The following is a 25,506-nucleotide window of genomic DNA, read 5'->3' on the forward strand; positions in this document are numbered from 1 at the left end:
CAGTGTCTGTTTTGAACTGTATTATCCAAATGACTATTGAGAAAAAAACAGTATATAAGCCTCCTACAATTCTGATATTTCTATAAAAACCTATTATGCTCTGATGCATGAATAATAGATTACAAACAAACACCATATATATATGTGCACATTTGCCTATCTCATTCATGCTAAAGTTCTTTCAGATAACGACTTAAATTGAGGTTGGCAGCTATATTAATATTTTGATGTTGGATGTTAATTCAATATGAATCATAATGTCACTTGATAATGTGCCTAATTGACTGTCTAATTAATGTCCACCCTTGCTTTAATTGTACAGGGTATCTTTAGGAAATGGTTTGCTCTGAGCCGCTCCACATATACCAGTGAAAGGTATGACACTAATTGTAAAAAATGAAAAAAATACTGTGAACGACGGTGATGCTGGTATTTTTTTTCAAAATATAATATTATAATGTTGTGCATTATACAATACAACCTGTGTTTAGTAATTATCTGAAAATGCTTTTCATGTTCAGGAAGTATACTTGTCGACACCCCCGTTTTTGCGATGAGATGTAACCTTCCATGGTGCGCGATACTCCTGCTTGTCCCTCTTTGTCCGGTGTCGATAGAAGGCCATGATAATTATGGCAAAATTTGCGTTTTTGAATGAATTATAGTTGAATGGTGGATCAACACGCATACACCGAGTGAGGACTGGTTTGCTGGCAATGACACACCAGAGAGTTTCAATTTAAAGGACAGCAGAGCAAGCAACGGAGAAAGGGTACAGTTTGCTTCCAAGACAGTCTGCAAGATGGCTAGCTATCTTCAGTGGCATGCTAACGTTAGCTAGCAAGCTAATGTTAGCATAGTAAACAACAGTTTTCAAAACATGATCGATTGCTTTATCTTTCAAATGCTGTGACAAGTGAAATTAAATGCACATTTCACAAATGAATGTAGAAAGATAAACACAATTTCGGTTAATGTTCCGGTGTTAACGGCTACTGGGTGAAATCTCAACGCTGCTAGCTAGCCACATTGAGTAACGTGGCTATCTAGTTAGCCAAGGTAGTAACTAGCTTGCATTAGCTAGCTGGTCGAGTTCTTGGCTACACATCTGTAAGTGATCATTTTTTTAGAGAGGGAGGTTGGGTGCTGTGTAACTTGCTTTTGCTGGCAGCCGAGCCAGATAGCAAGCAACCACTAGTTAGTAGAAACTGGATTGCAACAGGATGAACTTGTGCTAAAAAAAAAACAACGTGAAACCAGCTCAATTTTTACCTGACGTTTATTTGGTGACCAAATCCCGGCGTGACAGACACCGTGGCGAAAGATTTGCAGCTGGAAAGGACTTTGAGGACCTGGGCCGGCGTTATAATATAATCTAGCTTCCCATACGTGTTAGTTATTGCTGTGATGATAACCATTTTAGCGTTATTGACATGACCTGAAGGCAGATTCCACCTACTCGGATCAAAGCCTTCAAGACGTCGTCATTTTTAACTTTTTTTTTCTTGCATATGAACGGTGATATGCCACTTCACCGACAGTCATTTTAACTAAATGGCTGCCGAATCGGGGAGACTACTGGCGGGACAAGGAAAACGAAGCAAAGGTAGGAATTAATTTCACCCATCTCCCAATCAGATCGGAATCATCCATTACTGCGCTGCAATGGGCTGCACTGGTGCTGTTAGCAAACCCTTCTCGCCTCCCCCATATGTAAACTTCACGACTGTCTCCGGTGGTGGCTGTTTCTCACAGAGTGGATCTGTGAACGGGGTTCATGTCTATCTTGCTATAAATGTACCTTCAACTCCCGTTTCCTCGTTCTCATGTCTTCGTCTTTTCCTGTCTCCCTCATTGACCTTACCTCTTCTGCCTCTGTTTGCGGCCTCTTTCCCTCTCGCCTGGGTCATTTGGTCTGCCTGGGTCATTTGCGATTCAAGGCTTCATAACCTTGGTGATGATAAAGCCTGGATGTTAAGCATCTTGTCCTCATGCCAGTCTATGTCCCATCATTGAATCCATCCCAACTGTTGGACTTGAAAAAGAGGCCCTAGGTCTAAAGCTGCTCCACTCTGTCACTAAGGGGTATTGGCCAATCCAAATGTGATGCTGCACTTAATTGGTGGTGGACCAATTGCATGAGATATGGAGGCTTATTTTTATTTTGGCTAATATTATATTTCCCTCTCTCCACCCCTTCCCTCCATATTTTACTATTTCAGCTTCACAGATGAAGAGCCCGGAGAAGAAGAAGGCAAGGAAATCCACCTCTCAGGTAATAGTGGTTTTTGGAAATCAGATTTTCTACCTAAAGAAAATCAAGTGGACCTCCCAAGACTACTGCAATAAGAACTTAAATGATCTGGTCTCATAGAAGCAACATTTAGTCTGTATTTTCTTCTTCTTTGTTTTAGGCGGCGGGGTTCTCCCACCTCACTGAGTTTGCACCTCCCCCAACCCCCATGGTGGACCACCTGGTCGCCTCCAACCCCTTTGATGATGACTTTGGGCCTCCACCCCGACCTAGTGGGACAGGTGGACCAGGTAGTGCTCCATTTCTTCCCAGCCCAGGTGCAGGCGGAGGAGGTGGGTATGGAGGCGGAAGCAGAATGGGCGGTGGCATGGGCTTCATGGGAGGCCCAGGAGGCGGGCAGCCTGGACGGAGGCCACCGTTCGGTCCTCCATCCAATGCTGGACCTCACCACCAGCTAGGCTTTGGAGGAATGCCTGGCTTTGGAGGTGGCGGTGGGGGCGGCAGTGGGGGAGGAGGGGGTGGAGGTGGATTCCCGCCTGGTGGCCCTTCTCAGTTCAATATGCCACCAAACTTCAGTCCACCCATGCACCCTGTGCCAGGATTCAATCCCATGTTGTCTCCAGGGGGTATGGGAGGTCCCGGTGGAGGAGGACCACCCCACCCTCGGTTTGGCATGCCTCCACAGCAGCAGCACGGACAGGGTGGACACCCATTTAACAGCCCACCTTTGCCCGGTGGTGGAGGCCCCAGAGGGCCCCCGCATGGCCCCTTGCCTCCCATGGGAGGAGGCATGGGTCCTGGGATGAACATGATGGGTGGCATGGGTGGTGGCCCTGGAGGAAACATGGTGGGAGGGTTGCCAGGTATGCCCCCTCAAGGACAGTTTCCTCCCTCACAAGATGGCCCCTACCCTGGCCCCAGTCCGCCAGGACCAGGCAACGATGATGGAAAGAACTTTGGTGGAGGAGGTGCACCGCCTGGGCCCCAGCAGCAGCAGCAGCAGCAGCAGCAGCAGCAGCAGCAGCAGCAGCAGCAGCAGCAGCAGCAACAGCTTAACTTAAATCCCAATGGCCCCCCTCCAAACAATACCACTCCTGGCCCTCCTCCTAACTCTGGCCCACCACAGTCAGGGGGAGGCTTCCCAGGCCACCCTGATGTCCAGCAGCCCAACGCCAATACACCTGGTCAGCCTCCTTCGGCACCACCCCAGCCCAACCCCAACTCTTCTCCTACTGGTCCCATGAATGGATCAGGCCAGTCCCAGCATCCACCACCCAGTCAGCTACAACCCCCCAGCAATACAAACACCCCCAACTCTAACAGCTCTACCCAGCAGCAGCAATCCACTCCACCTAATTCTGCCCCAGGCTCCACCCCTTACAACCAACAGAACAACACTCCTGGTGCTGCTGGTACCATGTCAAATGCAGCCCCCAATTCAGGTCAGAACAACATGACCAACAACAACGGAGGCAACACTCCTGGCAGCAACCCTAATCCCCCCTCTAACTCCACTTCCACCCCGAACACCCAGTCTCCCCTGCCCCCCGGTCCCGCTGCCCCTTCAGCTGGGCCTGGTTCTGGCCCTGGAAAACTCGGTGGCCCTGGAATGGTCTTCCCTTGTGGCCTCTGTATGGCGGAGGTGCATGACGATCAGGACGCCATCCTGTGCGAGGCGTCGTGCCAACGTTGGTTCCACCGTGACTGCACGGGCCTGACAGAGCCAGCGTATGGGCTGCTGACTCGAGAGAGCTCTGCTGTTTGGGCCTGTGACTTCTGCATCAAGACCAAGGACATCCAGGCTGTGTTTGTGCGCCAGGGATTAGGCCAGCTGGTTGCAGCTAATGAGAGTTGAGGAGTGGATGACAAAACAGCAGCGCAGAGGTGCGACGCATAGGGACAAATAAAGACATTGTTTGCTCTGATCTAATTGAATGACCTGTGTGTCATGTCAGATACTTGCCCAGATATCTTTCTCTTGACTAGCCCTTTACTTGTTCACTACACAGAGAAACACACTCATCGACATTCATGCTTATCTAGCACTTTGAGTGACTCTAGGCAATTGTTTACCCCCCCCATCACGATGAATGTTAAAGTACACAATCCTTCAAACATCTAGCCTGCCAACCAGCAAAGCACTGACACCAACACACTACCTCGCACACTTTGTGACTGACTGGCACGGAGGCTCCTGCACTGACTGACTGGGATTGACTCTCCACACTTGTGCACAACTTGAGTATGATGATATTTAACACATACACAAAAACCCACGGTAGACGGGGAAAGTAATGTTGAAATATTCCCCTACTGTGTACTGGTACAGTGATTTAAAGCATCAACGTTGTTCTCTGATTTTCGTGGCTTTAGATTCAAACAGACATGATATATGAAATCTTTAAAATGTAAAAAGAAATATTGAAAGAGTGCCTGGAAATCTAAAAGGGACGTTCATTATTTGATTCACAGCTTTATTTGTCATCAAAATACTTAATTTTAGCAGTACCCTATCACATTGTTAGCCACAGCAAGCAAGTGAAAGAAAATGGGGAAATACATCAGTATATTGCAGTGTAAAATCTCAAGCATATTGTGAAACAAATAACTGTGGCAAAACATCAATTCATGAGTTATTTTTGTCATTTCCCACACACATACATACATATACACACTTTGACCCTGTATTTGTAAATGTTGTTTTGTACCCAGTGCTGATTAATCCAAAGGAGACCCGGGCTGAGATTTCATCCACACCTCGCAGAGAGGATTTTACCACCAAAATGCTTGTAAATATTTGGACAAAACATTTGTCAAGACATCGGTTGTGAACATGCCAGAGAGTTGACCAATGAACAAAATAATAAGTTGAACTTATGTGTCTTGGTTGTAGACAGTATGACGTTTTTGGTTTTTATACAGTACATTTGAGTCAACAGTTTGTTTTTATCTCTGCAGTACACATGAATTGTGAAATCAGTGCTTTTGGATGGTGTTGGCATAGCAAGTAGTGACATCATGTCATATCAGATGTGCATAGTCCTTTTTGTTATTATTTTTTAAAGAGGGGAGGGGGTTGCATGTGAACCAATGCAGTAACTGTCTGATCTGTTTATGTTTATATTCTGGCCTCTGCACTGCAAGAGGCCTTGAAGTAGACCAAATAACTTATGAGCGAAAAATACCCATTTTTCACACTTCTGTCACGGTATAAGGTGTTTATAACTATTCTTCCTCCTCTCTTTACTTATTTTTCCTTACTGAATGTCCGAGCTGCCTTTCTTTTCTTGCTCCCTCAGCTGTTCCTTTTTTGATTTTGTACTGGTATTTGTGCTGTGCTCTTGCTCTGCTCTGGCGCCTCCTGGTGTAACCTGGAGGAACCAGAAAGTCCCACACCAGGTGGGGAAGGGAAAGGTACTGAACTCTGAAGTAAAGACAGATTTTTTTGTACTTGTCCATGTCTGTTTTTATTCACATTTTTTTTATTTGTTTGCTAATTGTTGTATTAAAATGAAGGTTGGAAAACCTAATGAAACAGATAATGTAATTTCTTTGTCGTAATGCTAAGTTACGGTACATTTGAACTTTATTTACGGGGGGTTTTAAGTCATTGTGTTAAACCATCGTCAGTGATTTGCTGAAGAAGGTTTTCTTCTCAGTTTATAGTGAAATTCATTTGAAAAAATGAGACATTTTGTAACATTATTTCAAGTACATGCCTCTGGAAATCAAACTTGAGCTCTTAAACTCATTACATCTCAAAACTAATTAGTAGCAAATTACGTAGTTCTTTCCAAATACTTCAATAAATTATTAGGAGATCATTTGGATTAGGGCTGGGCGATATCTTAACAAAAATCTTAACAGTATCATTCGATATCAACGATAATTATCATGGTTAAGTGTGGCTTTAAACTTTTCGTCATGGTCAGAACAAACACTTGATGTCAAACAGTGGATCACTCAACAAATCTGAAGTAGAACATTCATAATTATGATAAAATCTTTTTTTAAGAAATATGCATGTGAACAATAAAGTAAAATATTTGTTCTGTCCCTTTTCCTCTACAAAAATAAATATCTTAAAAGAAAAATTAAGTGCTAATTTGTTAGTGATTCAAATGAATTAAAACATTTACTGAACATTTGTTATATTGTCATTAAGGAAAATTATATTGCTATAATAATCGTTTTATAATTGTTTTATTGCCCTGCCCTAATTTGGATATTTCAGAAATTGTTCGAGGGTCTTTACAAACAGTTCACACAAATGCATAAATGATACTTCCATTTATCTGATATTAGCCTGTTGATATATTAAGATAAGCTGATAATTTATTGTCAAAGCTGAGTGACTTGCTGTAAATTTTTTAATGTCAGGTCAATGATACCATTACAAATGCAGTTTAAGGGCCATACAGACTACAGTTTAGCTATAAAATCGAAATTACAATGTTTAACTAACTGGAATTGCCTTTTCCTTATTAATAGTTAATTCGTTTTGCCCCAGCAGGGTTCAGTTTATCTCGTTATCTGTGTTGGTGGATATGATTTTTGGCCCAATACTTGCATGCAAACATTTTAAAAAAATTATTGAGAAATGATTTCCATTAACACCAGTGTGGAAGTGGGTCATACACTCCCTGTACAGAGATGAAACTGAGCCCCGCGGCAGGCACCGCCTCTCGGGGACCCTCCCACCAATGAAGTCGGTCCTGAGGCGGGACGATGACTATCCGATGTGCTGGCAACAGGTTGCACTGGCAGCGGGGGAGAATTTCCTCATGCCCTCAGTTCATTGACTAACATCTTCTCATCCCACAAACACAGTACAGAGCTGCTGCTGCTGCTGCTGTAAACCCTGACACGGGAGCCCGGACTGAGGAGGGGGGAACATTTGGTGTTTTGGATCATCTTTACAGGTGCAGTAGAATAAGTATCATAGTGTGAGTATTTTCTGTACATTGACTTGTGTGGGGAAAGTGCTGAGAGTCTGAGCGATACCTACTGTAAGCCCTAGTTTTGCTGAGCGGGCATTTTACAATATTTGGATAAGCAGAGATGGACACCTGTGGCTTTGAGATTTGGCAGCGGTCTTTCCATGCTCAGCTTTTCCTGCTCACGATAATGACCGAAAACAAGCATCGGGGGAAAAGCCTTTTGTTGTTTGGTTGCAGCTCTGTGTGTGTGTGTGTGTGTGTGTGTGTGTGTGTGTGTGTGTGTGCCCGCTTCTTTCTATAATTGGATCTGACTGCGCTGCGTAAAGAGGATATGAGGGGTTATTATTAAAGGTAAAGGTTTCAAATATGATGCGACTGCGTCTCTTTGGGAGGCAGGTGCGTCGGATGTTTACATTTACCTTACCTCTGCTCGTGTTACCTCTGGCTCGAGTAAACAACCCCCGTGGTGGTTTCGACGCGCAACGATACTGACTGACCGGATAGGTGGGTGTGACGCAATTAATCCAGGAGCACACAGGTGCTTAAGAGGTTACCCTGCTACAATGGTGTCTCCCATCTGAGGCATCTTTATTTGACATATTGATGTACATTTGAGCGTCATTTAAGTGTCAAGCTGCGTGAATAATCCCACGTCTGCAAAGAAAATACACTGAAGGCTTTGTGTCGGTTAGAGGGTACGTGGCTGTAATGAAAAGTGAGATAAGCGTCATATTCTCGCCAACATTATAGTTTACAAGTGATAACTCACCAGCTGCTTGTGTTTCTTGATCTTTTTCAGTTACTTTAAAATAATAAATTGCTCCAGAAATTACCTGGTCTTGACCTAAGATGTGGGCCACACTTCAAGCTCACTTTCAGGTGTAAACATGTAGCCTACCTTTAATGAGGGGCTAGTATTACAATGTGTTTTACACAAGAGAACCTGCACCTACCTCACCAACAAAGCCCACAATAACTAGAATACCCTGCATAGTCTGGCTTTTCTCTTGTGTAGACTATGTACTATACTCACCCAAATACTAAAGCTAGGTATTGCAAATATATGTGTTGTGTAGTATGTGCTTAGTGATAGTTAACATTTATTGACTTTTTTTGGAGCCATGTGTTCATATAGTGTGTGTTTTACAAAATTCTGTTAGCTAAATTATACTTGAAAACACAGGTAGTTCATTAAAGTTGTGTTTTGCAGGTGCGAAGAGTTACATCTGGTGTAATAGTCAAACAGTTGTACTGATCATTTTATATTGATTATATTATATGATTGTGCATATATTGATATTTGACATATAATGATTTATAAACTGATTTCAGAAGTATATTCGTTAAGGCCTCCTAATTGTTTGTTTTGTCCAGCAGTCCAAATCCCAGAGATATTCAATTCACATGGATATAAAACAGAGAAAAGCAGGAAATGCTAATTTTTAGAGGCTGGAACAAGAGAAAGTTTAGAATTCTTGCCTGAAAAATGACATAAACAATGATATCAATTGTCAAAATAGTTTTCAATTATTTCTCTGTTTATTGATTAATCAACTTATCATTTCAGCTGACACTGATTTCAACCAAATCATCCGGCCCTACTATCAAAGTAGTTTGTCGTCTTGTCCAGATATCCAAGTGCGAGGGAAACTGTGGGAGAAAGTTGAACATCAGACGTGTGGTAGGAGGCAGAGGTGGGTGCAAGAACAGGGCCAGAGGAAAATTAGGAGCCTGCTTGGTAAGAAGGAAAGGAAGAGTAATAGCAGAATAGCCCGTTTGGCGACATTTCTGTCTCTGTTGACACAGCCATTCCTTGTGACAAGAGAGCGAGAGAGCACCAGGTTAGCTAGTTGTCACAAAGCAGTGCTTGGCTACTGGTTGCTGAACGTGTAAAACAACTGAGCCTTTGTTGAACTTTAACCAAGGAACATATTCACACCTGGGGGCTTTCTGTGTGACCAGTGATCAGTGGATCAGAGGGTAGAGCACCTTGACAACAGTTAGAACATAAGATCATATCATCTTCTTTTAAAAGATTTTCCCACATAGCTCAGGAGCAGCTGTTTTTTTTAACCTTCAGATCATTCTTTTGATGTCCAGTGTACAACATGGTCTGCAAACCTGGTTGCTTGTTGTTATGTTAGTACAGGGGAATTAATTTGTTTTGCTGTATTTTTAGTCTCCAGTTTGTCATCTTTTAATTAGTCTGCTCACTTTTTGTTTACTGCCTGTGTGGACAGTTTTCCTGCATGTGTAGGCTTTACATGTAACGCTGCCCTAGTTCTCAGTTTCCTCTTAATCTGTCCTTATTAATACAAATGCAAACCACGCGCAATGCCAAGTGTAAAGGGAGCGTCTGGAATCCTAAGAATGTTTTTAGGAAAGACGACGGCTGACTTTGATTCACTAATCTAACCTCATTGCCAGTCAAGGTGCTTTGTGTTACACTATAACTAGCAGTCTGTTAGCGTAGGTTACATTTTAATTCCTGTGGGAGCCACATCTGTAAGTGCAGTAGGTGTGGGCAAAGGAAACAGACTGGAGTTGAAGCACAATGGTGAGCTCTGTAAAGCTTTAGCAGTGCTTAAATACAAGAGAGTTAACACTCGCTTTTTATGTGATAATGTGACAGCAGTAACAGAAGTCTTTTAACATAATTCCACATTACTTATAGAGACACTGAAATGAGCGATGCTTAAAAGATCAACTACCTGCTACCAGATGGAGAATTCACAGCAGGTTTGTGCGTATGTCTGTGCACGCCCTTGCTGTACGAGGGTGCATAAGCTGTGTGTGAGTGCCTGCAGAGCTCAAAGTAAACAGTCTACGCCTGAGTGACTCTACTCTAAAGTCTGGTGACTGGGGAGAGTCTGGCAAAGGCAGAGAAAGAGAGAGAGGGGAGGTCCATTCCTGACATAGCCCCCAGTGTTTAATGCTCCACAGAGCCTGGACAATAGGAGGAGTATTCACCTTCTTATAGTGTTGATCACCAAGCTCATTTTCAGAGCACACAAGGTGGATGTCCTTAAGTTATACTACTAACATTGTAGCTGACTGAGTTGTTAACTGTAGTCTATAAACCAAAAATTCATCTGCAAATATTTTTCAAGCAAAAAGTGCTAAAAATATACTGGTTTTGGCTTCTCAAATGTGAGGATTTTATGGTTTTCTTTGTCATATATAATATAATAAAACATGTTTGGGTTTTGGACTGAGAAAAGGAATCACGTCAACATTGACATTTATAAAACAACTAATTAAGAAAACAATGGGCAGATTAATCGATAATAAAATAATGTTAGTTGCAGCCATATTTAAATTTAAAGCAGTAATAAAGATTCAATGTCATTTAAACGACAATTCAGTATTTCATTTTCAAATAGTTTGAGGACTCCCAAGAGACAATATTTTAAAAAATGAATGATCAAAATAGAAGCAACAGAGATTAAGATATCCTGATTATCCTGATTTTAAATCCCTGATATGGGTCAGGCTCCAAAATGCTGGATCCTACATTTCCCATCATGCAATGAGTAGCTCTCCCTGTCTGGTAAATGCCCAGGTCTTTCAAACTCCATGCCCCTGATTTGTAACATATACAAGCTGAGATAACCCCAGTGACATCAACAGGGGCCAGACTTTAGAAAGCTCCTCCAGAGACACAGAGGACATAATTTATCACAAGCTGAGTAGTACTCTTCATGACTAGTAAACATTTGCTACTGTGGCCACCAGTCATCCACTCATGTCAAGTCAAACACCTAAACAGTAGGTCCTTGTTCCTCTTATTTGCAATATAGTTGACTTAGCAAATAAGTCAAAAATACATTTACATCTCTCCCTCTCTTATTACCACCTATTTGAATACATAGAAAATACCAAAAACTCAGAGAATGAGTCAACACAGCATGTCTACGTAAATTAGAAGCAACATATTGATTACTTAGGTTTGTTTGTGTGTCTCAAACACACCCATTCAAACTCCTATTCTCTGTTTTCCCTGCCTTTCGAACACACCGTCTGGAAAAAGTAGGCCTTGACCTGTACAAAGAGGTTCTTAGTGCCCCATTGGCATATTTGTCATGAGATGAATACACTTCATTCTGGTTCAGTAGGAAATAAACCTGTAGAGCAGCAAAAGATGATGTCAGCTTCATCAAGATAGACCAGAAATCTGATATGTTAGCCGAGTCAGAGTAACTCCACCTGGGAAGACGATGGACATTTACACTAAAGCTAATAAAACTGTAGTAAGGAGTGGCATTGGTACATGCAGGTTAAAAGGAGGTATCGGAGGGACTGATTACATTTTGTAAAGCCTGGAAACAGCAAAAGCGTCAAGGACTAAGGCACGTCTTAACAGTGCAACAGCTGAAACAGCGGGTCTGAGAATTTAATTCGTATCTGTGGAATAGATTTTTTTTTAAATACAGCGCCTTCATGCTCAGTGTTCTCATTGCTTTTGTAGCTTGATCCACTGATTCACCTGTTTTGCATTTCTGCTGTTTTCCCCTCCCTGTCTGGCTGCTTTCACAGGAACCAGGAAGTCAGCATGAGCACTCTCTCCACTGACAAGAAGCCTCTTGTGGATTACGGCGTTCAGATCCGCTTCATCAAGAACCTCGATGACACAGGCGGAGGTTATCCTGATAAATCCAAAGGAAGCAGCAGTGCAACTCCTCCTTCCAATAAGTATGGGGTGGCAGTGCGGGTTCAGGGAATCTCTGGGCAGCCATATGTGGTCCTGAAAGATGGCCAGAAAGGTGACTCTTACGGAGTTCAGCTAAACACTCCCACTCCCAGCTCAGGGCCACCTTCACCTTGCAGCACCCTCCCCAAAATTAATAAAGAACTAGCTGAATTAATAAACCCCTATAGCCCTGCTGTAAATACAGCTCGCTCCCCTGTTTCTGCAGCAGAGGATGTGGATGGGGAGATTTTTGGGAGCCCTCTTAAAAGACCTCCTGGGGACGGTCAAGCAGGAACCCAAGGGGAGGAGGAGGGTGGAGCTGGCAGAGAAGGACTGGCCGAGAGGTCGAAAGCTAAACCCCAACTCAAAGCAACAGCCAGTGAACCAGATATAATCAGAGGTTGGACTAGTAAGGAGTATAATGAAGCAGGGCTGAAACCTGTCAAATTAAATGGTGTGGGACTTAGAGGGGTAAAGCAAACTGGCTCTTGTTTTACCGGCTCTTTGGGGAGATACAGTGGGACAAAACAGGTTCAAGATTTCCGTTCACAATCATTCCCAGAACCTCCAGAATCGTTCCCAGAACCTCCAGCATCAACTGATGACGAGCCCGTCCCAGCAATCGACACTAACTCCCTGGCTCCCATCAACAAGCTCATCAGTAAGTTCAACAGTGGAACACCAGACAGCGCCCCACAGACGAGAGGCCGCTCCGGAGCGAGGCAGCGACTTAGGTTTGACGAGCGCAGGCGGTCCAGAAGTCTTGATGCTAGGAAAGATGCTGAGCCTGAGGTTTCCCCTCCCTCTCCTAGCTCTCCAACTCCGAATCCCTACTCTGTTCCTCTGTCTACCTCCTCCAATTTGTTGACGTCATCTGCCCCAGCCAGCGGTAGCCTGGGAAGGAGCCCTGCATCTGTTTCCAAGGTGACAGCACTCGAGACGTCCAAGCTGAGTTTTAAGTCACCGGGGAAGTTTGTTGCCAAGGACACCGCTCCAGCTGTAGCAAAAAAGCCTGTAAGTACCAGTGATTGAGATGTTATGAGTTAGGTGCAGGTATTAAATTGTCTCTGACTGTTTTCTTACTTTGCTCACTCTCAATTTAAAGGAGGTACCTCTGCAGAGTCAGAGCACAGAGGTCATCAATGGGGAGGAAGCTCAAGTTAAGCAAACTATTCACATCCTTAAAGAGGGGTAAATTACACGCATGATATAATGAATGGCTAGAGTCATTGTTACTGTATATGGATACATGTGTTTTTCCAATCTAATCCTCTGTCCACTGTTTCCTGATCAGCCCAAGTGAGAGCGAGCGACCCCTCAAAAGAAAGGTCAGCCTCGTCAATGACACAACTGACAGTTTTAAGGTACGGCAAAACATTAAAACATGTGATTTGTTTTGACCACATACAGTAAATGTGAGGTATTTTCACATGCATTTACACATCATTTTACTTTTGTTGAAAAACTAACCTTAGCAAAGAAGTGAAGTAGTGTAAGTTCATTCATGTCAAATAATGTCAACTCAAGGGTCCGCTTGCTAGCCTTGATTTGCATTTCAACCATATCTCACCATCTTCATCAGTCAAATAGATCTTGCTCTGATGATTTCAACCATATCTCACACTTAAATGACACCTAAACCAGTTCCATTCACTGATGAAGACCAAGAGATGGGGTTGAAAGCACCAAAAAAGCTTGTAAATGGAGCTGTGAATCGAGATGCAATATGACATACAGTATATAGCAATTGTAAGTGGCTTTGCATAAAAGCTAAATGAATGTAATGTAATGTAATCCACGTTCCCAGGGCTCTATGCTCCCACACACAATATCCTCTTAATACGACATACTAAGGAAACCTTTCAAAGGGTTTTATGTTCCCAGCAATGTTTTCCCTAAGTCAATATGTTGTTTGGTGTTATACTTGAAACCTATGCCCTCATATCTGTGGCCAAGACAGTCTTCTTGACATTAAACATTGATATGTGGCTGAATGGACCATTTAAACTCCAACGCCCATCTCCCTTTGTTCTTTTGCAGTTGGAATTGCGTAGATAGCCTTTACCAATATCTTACCATGTTAGTTTATGGGAACATAGGACCCTCGGAACATCGGTATGAGCCTGTTCAACATTCTGGGAAATTTGCTTCATTCTTGCAGAGAGTTAGATAAAAGGATTGGTTCAACTTTAATGCCTGTAAGGTAAACGTTTAGTGACAACGATCAGCCTGTTAGCCCAGCTTAGCATAAACACTGGAAACATGGGGAAATAGCTTGCCTGACTCTCTCCAAAAGGTAGCAAAATCTGCCTACCAGCAACTTGGCTGTAGCTTCATATTTACCAAACAGATAAGAGATTGATTGATTAATTAATTAGTTTTTGTTTTGCGTGTATCTAACCTAAAAGCTTGCCACTTTAAAAAAATGCTCGGTTGTACACATATATAAAGCTAAGACATTGCATACATTTATATATAGCTCATAATCCAGTTGGCTTTTGTGGTGTGTCGGTTAAGCATGTTGGTCAAACAAAAGGCTGGAAAGTAGTGGGGTCTGGGTTGGGCGCATTCTTCTCCAGTTCTTGTAATGAAGTTAACAGATGGTTGGCAGCCTGTCCTCTTTTCTGAGGATATGAAGTTTCTATTTCATTCACTTTGTCTCCCAGGATCCTCTTTTGGCAGGCCAAAAAATGCGAAAATTAAGGAGCACGCTGAGTATTCCAATTTTGGTGCCATCTATGCTCCTTTGTGCTCCTGTGACACCTTATTAAAATAGATTGTAGCATGGCTTTTATGAGCACGAGCACACCACTTTTACATTTGCATCCTTTTGCATAAATCTCCATACAGAAGTTATTCCTTTGTGTCCTTAGCTTCTTATATTACATGCACTTGATTATGTATGATCCCTTGTTATGTACTTGTGACCATGGCTGCCCGTGAATGATTTGCCCATCTTGTCTCTTGGCAACGATGCACCTGCAGAGGAAAGCTGCTCAGTGTGTGTTGAGGGCGCTGTCATTGAGAGCCATCAATAATTGAGTTGGACTGGAACCCTGCACCAGCTGGGGGTTGGCTTGCTAGATGGGACAGATCCTTCTCAGAGGGGTCTTGTTGTACAAAACCTCTGTTTTTCATGGCAGTAACCATGCTGCCCACTTTAGTAGATTTAGTTGCTGATTTGTCTTCCAGCAGTCATCTCAGGCTGTTCAGACAGCAACTGAAACATACACAGCCAGCATCAAACTGCAGGATGAAGGGGTTTACAGTGGTGGGTTTTTTTTAGCCCAAGGCTATTTCTCCAGCTCGGTCTCTAAACCAAAACATTGCTTTTGTCTGTATAAAGCCAAAACATAAGATCAGAGCAGGATCAGATGAGTGTGTGATATACATAAATGACTAGAGCACTGGCTCTCACCCCTTAAAAACAATGTTTTCTTGTGATCCGTCATGAGGTTGCACATGTTTACAAATTGTGACCATTTCAACCAAAGAGGGATTATTCCTTCTCAGGTTGTTACATTTGAATAGATTTGAGAGCTAGGAGGAACTGTTTTGATGCATGCTTACATCAGCATGAAAGTCATCACAATCACAGTTGAATTATCAGTCCAAGAGATCAATAATTGTGTTAGAAAATTTCTGGTTCTTTGCTAAGTGTGTACATATAAAACTTCAGGGGCCTGGTTACTATTACCATTTTTTAAATTCGCTCCACTATGTTGCAGGACTCTAACTGGCTTCTTCTCCGTGGCAAGGCTGGCTGAGGCTCATGGATGTTGTAGTATTTAGACCCGTTGACCATGCCAAACTGACAAACAAAACATGATTTCTCAGAAATACAGTTGAGATTAAAATATAAGGCCATAACATGATCCTATAGGATTACATTACATCATCCAGGAGACTCTTTAAAAATGTTAAGTTACATTGAGGATATCATTTATAAAAACAATATTTGATTAGGTTTGAAAAATAATTAATTTTGCATGACTACAGATTTATCTAGCGATCCCTTAGGTGGGTTCTGACCCCCATATTGGGAACCACTGGACTAGAGGCCATGAAGACCAAACCAGCTGGTTAAATCAGGCTTTAATTGGATCTTCTTTTACATTATCTAATCACATCATCCTCTTCCCCAAGTATTTTGCTGAGGCTGTCTTTTTATTGTAGATGATTAATACACATAAGGACACAGCTGATGCAATTCACTCAAAGTGCTCAAAAGAACTTGTACTCTTTCTCGAATATGTTATCGTCTGTTATCTCTTTGTGAGGAAAGAGAGAAACTGAAATGTCCCAGAACGGGATTATCTACAAACTGTCCTGCAGGGAATGAGAAGAAAATTAAACAAATCTATACAAAACACATCTTCATAATCCATCACTGATAAATTACAGAAATGTGAGGTCCCCTTAGGAGCACAACCGTCCGTGATCTTCCCTTTGTCTCTCTCTTCTGTTTCTGTGTGTGCATCTCTGTAATGACTGTGTAGGAGGATAAGAGAGGTTTCATGGGCAGGCTGCGCTTATACCTCCTTTTCATTGAGGGGGAGCCTTGACGAATGGCAGAGTTGTGCGGGGGCGACGTCGCTCCGGCTTGGCTCCCCTGCAGCCTGTCAGAAAGAGTTGTTAATGTGGTCTTTTTTGATGATGTCTGAGCACACTGGCATGGCCTGTTCTCCCAAAGATTTTTTGACTGTCAGAAACTAGGGCGAGGAATCCAAGGCAGGGATTTTTTCTTTTTCTTTTAAAGTTTCAGACAATACAGAGCACATAATGTATTTGCAAGGTCGGCAGTGACACTCTGTTGCAAAGTTTTCAGTCTTCCTCTCCGTGTCTTTGTGCTTTCTCTTTGTCCTCTTTCTCTCCATCTCACCCTCAATCTCTCTCACACACCCTTTCTGTGTGTGTGTTTGTGTTTCCTACAGAAGGGGGGATCTGATGTAAGCTTTAAAGTGGGGAACCTCGAGGAGCTTCAAGAGCAACTCAATCGCTGCAAGAAAGAACTGCAGCAGGCCCATGATGAGTAAGGACGTGTGTGTGGTTCTGCTTGTACAGTGTGTGCACTTAACAGCCAGCAATGAGCTTCCAGTTATTGCTCCTGTGGCTTTTTTGTCAGAGTATAATTTCACTGTTGCCTGATTGATGGGCTTGTTAATGAGTTTGGCGTTGCAATATTGATAATGTGTGTGTGTGTGTGTGTGTGTGTGGTGTGTGCGTGCACGCAGACTGACCGAGGAGCGTATAGTCAGAGAGGGGGCAGAGTCTCGCCTGCGCCTACAGGAAGATCTGCTGGCTGAGCTTCAGGAGGAGCTGAGGAGGGTTTCAGAAAACTCACCTCACTCAGACACACTGCAGACGGTAAACACAAACGCACACATCCTTATACTTCTATAGTTATGAGGACCCTCATTGACATAATGCGTTCCCTGGACCCTTTCTAATTCTACCCTAACCCTTAAAACCAAGTATTAACCTTCAAACAGCCCTTTGATGTTGTGAGGACCTGCCAAAATATCTTCGCTTTTCTTGGTTATCTTGTTCTGGTCCTCACTATGTAGGAAGCGCACACACACACACACACACATACACAGAATAAAACATTACACTGCACTTCTGCTTGTGTGTTTATCTGACTATCTTTGTCCGTGCTTCTGCAGGATGTGATAATGTTGCAGGCTGAGTTGGCTGAGGCTGCCATGTTACGTCAGCGCCAGGAAGAGATTCTACACCAGCGGGAACGGGAGCTGACAGCCCTGAAGGGGGCACTAAAGGAGGAGGTGGAGTGCCATGACAGAGAGATGGAGGATCTGAGGGAGCAGTACAGCCAGGACATGGAGAACCTGAGAAAGACCATGGAGGAGGTCACACAGGTGGATGGCATTATCATTTGAATTTTGTGCATATAGTCAATCACACAAAACATGTGAGTTCTGTTATCAGCTGCTTTATACATGCTTCTATATTCTTGACTCACGTACTACATGTACAGTTACTTTGATGTAAGATGAGGGAGTAACCTGTTCAATGAAACGAAACAATGTTGGTTTAGTAACTCTGATGTCACTGAACCAATATGTGTGATTCAATAAGCTCAACAAAGAACAAAAAAAGACAATAATAAATACCAGTTAGCTACATCTCCATTTTATGTGTGTAACAAAATCTATTTCAGCATTTCTTTCTTAACTTTTACTACAAAGTTCTTGTGCTCCAGAAAGTCTTATAAACCATTTTTTCAGATCATTAATTGACCCAAAAAATTTCTGCACACTGTCAATAGGTGATCGACAGTGTGCTGGATGGGCTTTTTTCAGCTTTTATTTCTTTACAATTTTGGTGACTTAATATTTGTGTTAGTGTGCAACACATTTTCACGTTTTTTCATGTGATTATGCTTATAATATTGATTCAGCTACAGCAAATCCTGCAACGTAGGAATCATAATAAATATTTCTCTGTTTCTGATCACTGAAATATTTTTTTTTGTAACATTATAGTCTGCTAGTGCACTCCCAAACATTCAACTGCATTTGTTATTAAGATGATATTAAATTGTGCTTTGATGTTGCATCCACAATATTATACATCCAGGCTTTTGGCTTGTTATTCTGTTTTATGTGTCAGCATGCAGTGAATGTTCAAAGGTAGCATAAGGTCAGGCTATGCCTAGAGCGCATACTTAGAAAAGATAATTTTGCTACTTTTGTTTGCAATGTAAAACTTTTCCAGTTGAATTTCCATTGTAAAGTTTCAGTTTCTGCCAGTTGACTATTTCTGGAGCGCTGTACTGTAGGATGTGGTGTAGAGGAAGTTTGAAGCATATACGTATTTACAGGAATAGATCATTATGCAGATTTTGGAAACTGTAACAGCGGTGTCAGGAAAAAAGTAACATGCAGCCAGAGAGAAGGAAATAAGCAGACAGGTTGGCAGCTGCTTTTGATGTGGTGATTTATTTGGCGAGAGGAGGATTAAAGTAGATCGCTGTTTGTGACGACTATAGCATGCTCTATCTTGTCTGATATTCTCCAGGTGTTATTTCTTATGTAGAAGTATTTTTTAGAGGCTGAACACATGCTGATGAAGGCATAAGCCCATCCCAATCTCAGTTTTTCTGTTCCCTTGTGCTGAACATTTGCTTGAAAAAAACAAATTGAACTAAAAGAAAATGTGATAGATTTGGGTGTGTGAACTCCTTTTGAAACACGTCATAGTAATGAAAAGGATAATTGAATGTGAGGAATAAATCTGTTTTATACACTGACTCCCGTGACAAATTTTTTGTGTGTTTGTGTGGCTGTGTTTCAGTCCCAAGAGCAAATAGAAGAAGAGAGGGAAAGGGTGAATGCCTCCGTGCTTACCCTGGAGGAAGAACTGGAGAACTGCAGAGATCGGGGAGAGCAGTGGAAGACACAGCTGGAGACCACCACACAGGAGTTAGTGTCTATAAGTCATGTGTTTTTATGTAATTATGTTTTGTGAATTTTTGTATGGATGCTACTCGCATTAGAAGCCTCTCTAAATTGTATTAATTAATTGCGAGGTTGGAATACACACGCTGTGAAGTTAGGCACTGAAAAAGACAAAGGATTAAAAAACAAAACAGCATAAGCATGAAGTAACGTTCAAAGACAGTGAATATGTGGGAAAAAACGATGTTTGTTTTAAAGACTTCATATTGAAGCTAATATTCACATGCTGAACCAAACTGACTATGAAGCTATATTATTACTTTGGACAAGACAAATACACACATCAGCAGTACTGTATCACTGGAAATGGGTTTATATTCACAGCTATGCTTTATTGCTTTGAACTTGCATCACCACACTCCATCCTTAATAAAGCATCATGTACACTCATATTTGATATTTTTCCGTTAAAGTGCTCACTAAAAACTGTAGTTCTCGGAAACTATAGTCCACTGTTTTTTTGGTTCAGACCTGCAATATTACATTATTTTTAATGCATGCACTCTTTCACTTGACTTTTCAATCGGCAGGAGCGGGGAGCACATCAGCAGTCGAATGTGAGAGAGAAAATCTATCTCACTGTGTTTGGTTTGTGTAGGTTTAGCCTAGTTTAAAATGAACATCATCTGATATTCACTTCAAATTCACTTGAAAAGCTCAAACATTAGATATCTATTTTGATCATTAGGTCAGTGAACCCCTTACTAACAACAGTAACAGTAAAAGTAGCAGTAGTAATACAGTGATAATAACCCCAATCATGTCAGTCATTCAAACCAATCAACATTCAGATATTGACGTAACTGATTTTGTTTTAATGATGTCATCCCATCTCATTGCCTTTCCCGATTTAATTGCTAATAAACATAACTGATTAAATAAGTAAGTCATGTATCTCTATTTAAGGTACAATGAAAGTCCTTATTGTCAAACAAAAGACACATTGTGGATGCAGTGATGTTTTATGGTTTAGTGCAGTAGTTTTACTCCCTTGTGCTTTGTTTGTTGCTATCTTTGGTTTGTGCACGTGTGCTTTTGGCCCTGCAGAGAGTGTGTGTGTGTGTGTGTGTGTGTGTGTGTGTGTGTGTGTGTGTGTGTGTAGTTTATAGAGCCACTGTTACCACTGTGAGTTCTTCAACATCTACTTTCTCTCCGCAGGCTAATGAAATCCCGTTTGGAGAAGGAAGAATTTGAGGGCAAGCTAAAGGATCTTCAGGATTCTCTGCTCACCATGAAGAAACAAATGCCTGCATCTGACGATAACCGTTCTTTAGCAGAGGTAATTCACACGTCAGTCACCAGACAGAACACCGATTAGGCTCGCTGTGTGGGTAGAATACCTTTACAGTATGTTATTTTTCTAAATCTGTCAGAACATTACAGCATCTAACAATAACACATTGTTATGTGCCCCTGCTCATTCCCTCTTACTCAAGCATGCATTATCCATCTCTGATTGTTTATCCTAAGGAGCTTCGCCGTTGCCATGATGATCTGAAGCGGGCTTGCACCGACCTGGACAAGCAGAAGTGCGAGTTAAACGAGAAGAAGGAGGCACTTCAAGCCCTGAAGAAAGCGAGTGGAGAGAAAGAGGCTGAGCTTCTGTCTGAGATCAGCAGGTTGAAGGAGCAGTCGCAGAAAGACAAAGCCAAGCTGGAAAAGGCGCTCGAGAAGGCGAAGGAGGTGAAGCGTCATCTCGGATCTATAGAAAAAATATAGATAGAAAAACTTAAGCACATTTGAAATTGATTTAATGTATAAAACAAACAGGGGATTAGAACTTTCATTTAGATGAATGTCACCATTTTAAAGGAACGTTTATAATATTGTATGCCCAGTCGCTATATTCTGCATGTTTCTCTCTTGATCCACTCCTCTCGACAGTCATCAGCTGAGTCTTCGGGGACTCTGGTGGACCACGGCACCAACCTGGAGCTCCAGGAAGCAAACACTCGTCTCAGAGAGAGGCTGGCCCGCATGGTAATGCAGAAAATAAACCCCCCAAAAAACGCACAGCTGTACACACACATCCCTGCAAAATTGCATAAACAGACGTACTGTACAAGAACAAAAGAAATGGCCTCCCACACAGATTCTATTTTCAGCTGAGAGATGGGAAGTAAATTATATCCAAAGAAAAACTCTAACACGTAAGCTCAAAAAATAATCCCTCCAAGATAAATTTGCATAAGATGCGCATTGCGCTCCATGTACGTTCGAATAGCGATGTATTACAGCTGTTTTAAGTGCTATAATCTTGTTACTTTTGATGGGAAATAACCATGTGAAGAGCATAGGCATACACAAATAAGTGTAGGTGTAAAGTAAAATACAAATCAACATATGTCCAGGACACAGTGTAAAATTCTGGACTGGAGTTTGTATACAGTGGCAGTGGAAGTTTATACTCTTTGTTCTAGTTGTACTTTAAATATGAAAAGACTTAGAGCACTTTATTATTTGCCACCCCCTCTATTTTACATACCAAACAGATATAACAATACAGAGGGCAAAGGCAAATTATGAAACACTGGAAAAATGCAAATGAGCAAATATTGCTCTCTTCTTAACACGGCCTCATACAATTCAAGACACATAAATAACCACTGTAAAGTAACTTTTACCTACAGCATGATGGTGAAAAAATGCTAATGAAGCCACACGCTGTAGGCCCATGTTCATCAGCGGATATTTTCTCATTCTCCAGACAAGGCTTCACTCCAGTGTGCCGCGGAACTCGGAGGCCGAGGAGGCGTTGGAAGCTCTGGAAGATGAAAACCGCTCCCTGAAGTCTCAACTGGAGGAGGCCAAGAGAGGAACCACCCGCCTATGCAAGGAGAGGGACGAGCTGACTCGGCGGCTAGAGGAGAGAGATCTGGAGAGGGAAGCTCTGAGGAGGGGCAAGAGTGACTTGGAGGAGCAAAAGAGGCTGCTGGACCGAGCCCTGGAGAAGATTAACAAAGAGGTGTTTGTTAGGGTTAGAACAATGTCTTGGTTTGTTGATGTGGAGATATTTTCATTCCCCAAACATTTCTTTCTGTCTCCTCCCACTCTCAGATGGAGGCGATGATGGAAGATTCCCGTCAGTCTGTGGTTGCCCTGCAAACACAACTAGACGACTACAGGGAGCGCTCGAGGAAGGACCTGCTGGAAGCTCAGCGCAACAGTAAGGATAGGCTGACAGAGCTGCAAAGGGCTCAGAGCAACCTCAAGACACAGCAGGAAGAGGTGAGGACGAATGGGTTGAAAAACTGAAAGGATAAGTGAAATTGCATGTGAAGAACGAAACCCAGAACCTCTGAAATATTATATATTGTGAAATACTAGACCATTCTAGCAAAAACTGAACTGTCAGACTGTTTTTCTTCCTTTGAAAGTATTTTTTAGCCATGCACTAGGGTTGACAATATTGGTCGGTTGGCCAGTGGGTCGGCCCACCACTTTGGTCCAGACTGAAATATCTCAACAACTATTGGATTAATAGCTATGGAATTATGTACATACATTCATGTTCCCCAGATTATGAATCCTAGTTCATTTTGTGACCCCTGACTTTTCATCTAGTACCATCATCTGGTCAAACTTGTCCAATACCTACCATACCTACTAATAGGATGTGTTAAGACTTGTATGGAAATACATGTATGTAAATATATATGGGGAAAGAACATGCATGTCCAGCAAACTTTAAGTTAGGGTTAGGGGGATTTTGAAGACAGAATATGCATGAAAATGAAAAAGTCCATGCATTGTGGTCTCCTCCATGTTGTCTCCAGGTTTCCCGTTTGAAGAAGGAGCTGCTGGTGTGCAGCGAGGAGAGAGACAGCGCACAGTTGGAGAGAGATCTCCTCAATAACCGTCTCAAACACTTAGAGAGTGAACTAGAATCAGAGAAGAGCACCTACACTGACCGCACCAGGGAGATCAGGGGCCTGGAGGTGAGGCTTCCAGGTCAAAGGTCATGAGCCGGGGAATCTAAAGATGGGTTGGAGTAAATCAGGGATACAGTGTTGTGTCACCAAATAGTTTTTAATGTTTAAGAGTAAACATGCTTTGGGAGTCAGGCATGTGAGGTTGAGATATCAAGTACCTTTGAGTACAAGAGGATTTAAAAGATAAGCTCAAAAAAAGAAATATGTTAGGGTATGTATTTATCTGTTTGTCTGTCCACAGGATAAAATTAAGACGTTGGAGATCGAACTAGATGAGGAGAGGAGCAGTGTAGAGCTTCTCAACGACCGCATTACACGTAGCAGAGATCAGGTGCCACATAAAAAAATATTTTAATACACATGCAAATAAGCAGGAAGCATTTCTACGTAAGGGTATATCTGATGACAGGGTTACTTAGACTGCCTCTTTGGTCCTTTCTCCTATCTCACTTTCTCAGGTTGACCAGCTACGTTCAGAGCTAATGCAGGAGCGCTCAGCGAGACATGACCTGGAAATGGACAAGAGCGCACTCGAGAGACAGGTACTGTTCGTTCATCTAGCACCTTCACATGCACACAAATTCACACACACACAACGTTAGGACTGCTTTTTCAGTAGTTTATTCACCTTCAATGTTTCATCATCCCCTCCCAGCTGAAGGAGTTGAAGAGTCGTGTGGTAGATATGGAGGGACAGACTCGGCCCTCGCCCGGAATCACCCTGCTGGAAAACAAAATTCAAGAGTTGGAGGAGAAAGTACGCAGTGAAGAAAGGTATGGCTGAACACACACGGGGGGTCAAACAAGAAACAATTTCTCTATCTAAATATGATGTCCTGTGTGTTACCCAGCAAACAACCATCCATTAAAAAAAACACCTGAAAAGGGGCGTTGGATGAGGTTTTAAGTACCATAACATACTGAATTAAATGAATTAAAAGTGTGTCAAATTGTTGGAGGGTTCTTGTATTGTGTGAATTCTGGATTTCTCCATACAGAGAGAAGGCCAGCATCCAGGCTTCTCAGCGACGAATGGAGAGGAAACTAAAGGAGCTAAATGCCACGTTAGACCAGGAGAGAAGCCAGCATGTTGAGCAAAGAGATCAGGTACATATCAAGATTTCTACAAATTATCTTTAGTGTTTTGCTATAGTGTTTGCTGGTTAAATACGGAATTCTGACGTTCAAACCGGATCTAACCAGTTAGTGGAATAGTTCGACATTTGTTTGCTCTCTTGCCTGGAGTTAGAGAAGATTGATAACGTTAGGTTACATTAATTTGACAGATGGACGCTTTTGTCAAAAGCAGCTAACAATAAGTGCATTGGGAGTGGATCCCTTTTAAACAAATAACTAAAATCATGTTCAGCACTACAGTACAAGTGCTTACAGATGGATAGGAATGCTGCGTTCCAAACCACTCGGAACTGGGAAATTTCTGACCTCCAACTAGAAGAGGTACATGTTACGTTCAGTGGTGGTTATGGCAGAGTTGAGCAAGTTGGAGGACCCAAACGCAGGACACGTAGGCTAGCAGGTAAAGTTCAGATGGTTTATTCCAAGCAACAAAAAGCGAGCACACGTTCAAACTGAGTGGCTGATGACAAAGTCCAGAAACACAAAAGCTGTCCAAACAGAAATCCAACGGTACAGGGGAACACGACGAGTAGGCAGACAACGAGGGATCATAACGCACATAGAAAGTAATGAACCAACAAAGACAAGACAGAAACACCAGGTATATATACACACAGGGAGTAACGAGCAGGGCGGGAGCAACACAGGTGACAGAGATCAGGGTAGGTGAGGGACAGGCAGGCAGGCAGAGAAAGGAGAGAGAGAGAGAGAGAAGGGGAAAACAAGGACAGACATGCAGAGGGATCACTGGGGTAACAGACAAGACAAGGTTACTGAATACTAGACAAGCAGACATGGGGCAGAGAGAATAACCAATAAGACAGAAACACACATGTACAATGAACAAAAACTCAAAAGGAGAATACAGAGCTAAAGTACCAAGGAGACTAGACCCAAAATAATGTAGACAAGGAACCTAAAGTAAATACTAAAACAAGAACCAAGGTGCAGGAAGAAGAACTAAGATGAGAGACAAGACTACCCTAAAACATGGAGATAAGACTAAGGACTAAGACAGACCATAATGAGAAAATACAGAAGAACACTGATAAGGAAAACACTAAACATGAAC

General features: G+C 42.3%; 2 protein-coding genes and 1 long non-coding RNA gene across 14 annotated transcripts in view; 2 read left to right on the plus strand and 1 right to left on the minus strand.

The window, feature by feature from the left end:
• The first annotated feature begins 559 nt into the window (after positions 1-559).
• Positions 560-5,793, plus strand: pygo2 (pygopus homolog 2 (Drosophila)). Of its 7 annotated transcripts, none has more exons than XM_046059766.1 (4): positions 560-772; positions 1,542-1,606; positions 2,223-2,275; positions 2,415-5,793. In XM_046059766.1, exons 2-4 carry the CDS (start codon positions 1,555-1,557, stop codon positions 4,107-4,109), a joined length of 1,800 nt encoding a protein of 599 aa, XP_045915722.1. In that variant the 5' UTR covers positions 560-772; positions 1,542-1,554; the 3' UTR covers positions 4,110-5,793. The 7 variants fall into 7 exon arrangements, with proteins under 7 accessions (XP_045915722.1, XP_045915728.1, XP_045915724.1 ...); XM_046059768.1 differs by lacking the exon at positions 560-772 and having other exon boundaries at positions 779-1,606; positions 2,415-3,251; positions 3,282-5,793; XM_046059771.1 differs by lacking the exon at positions 560-772 and having other exon boundaries at positions 779-1,606; positions 2,415-3,248; positions 3,282-5,793.
• Positions 5,794-7,149: 1,356 nt separating this feature from the next.
• The window catches only part of cgnb (cingulin b), a 67,846-nt gene continuing 49,489 nt past the window's right edge, over positions 7,150-25,506 (plus strand). Inside the window, exons 1-19 of the mRNA XM_046059775.1 lie at positions 7,150-7,176; positions 11,731-12,898; positions 12,990-13,075; positions 13,185-13,248; positions 16,819-16,916; positions 17,119-17,251; positions 17,551-17,763; positions 19,202-19,329; positions 19,896-19,922; positions 20,524-20,644; positions 20,836-21,048; positions 21,250-21,345; positions 22,073-22,330; positions 22,423-22,593; positions 23,142-23,303; positions 23,539-23,628; positions 23,756-23,839; positions 23,953-24,071; positions 24,296-24,404. Coding sequence (XP_045915731.1) covers positions 11,747-12,898; positions 12,990-13,075; positions 13,185-13,248; positions 16,819-16,916; positions 17,119-17,251; positions 17,551-17,763; positions 19,202-19,329; positions 19,896-19,922; positions 20,524-20,644; positions 20,836-21,048; positions 21,250-21,345; positions 22,073-22,330; positions 22,423-22,593; positions 23,142-23,303; positions 23,539-23,628; positions 23,756-23,839; positions 23,953-24,071; positions 24,296-24,404 — 3,324 coding nt within the window. The 5' untranslated portion in view covers positions 7,150-7,176; positions 11,731-11,746. The remainder of the gene's footprint in view (positions 7,177-11,730; positions 12,899-12,989; positions 13,076-13,184; positions 13,249-16,818; positions 16,917-17,118; positions 17,252-17,550; positions 17,764-19,201; positions 19,330-19,895; positions 19,923-20,523; positions 20,645-20,835; positions 21,049-21,249; positions 21,346-22,072; positions 22,331-22,422; positions 22,594-23,141; positions 23,304-23,538; positions 23,629-23,755; positions 23,840-23,952; positions 24,072-24,295; positions 24,405-25,506) is intronic.
• LOC123977204 overlaps positions 19,667-25,506 on the minus strand; it is a 61,062-nt gene continuing 55,222 nt past the window's right edge. For 3 of the 6 annotated variants that reach the window (XR_006826573.1, XR_006826570.1, XR_006826571.1), the window contains 4 exons: positions 23,926-24,021; positions 21,994-22,309; positions 21,168-21,294; positions 19,667-21,067 (listed from right to left, as the gene is read on the minus strand). This is a non-coding gene — a long non-coding RNA (uncharacterized LOC123977204). The remainder of the gene's footprint in view (positions 21,068-21,167; positions 21,295-21,993; positions 22,310-23,925; positions 24,022-25,506) is intronic. The other 3 variants (XR_006826574.1, XR_006826575.1, XR_006826572.1) reach the window with 2 other exon arrangements.

The sequence above is a fragment of the Micropterus dolomieu genome, linkage group LG09 (assembly GCF_021292245.1).
Source record: "Micropterus dolomieu isolate WLL.071019.BEF.003 ecotype Adirondacks linkage group LG09, ASM2129224v1, whole genome shotgun sequence".
Classification (NCBI taxonomy): Eukaryota; Metazoa; Chordata; class Actinopteri; order Centrarchiformes; family Centrarchidae; genus Micropterus; species Micropterus dolomieu.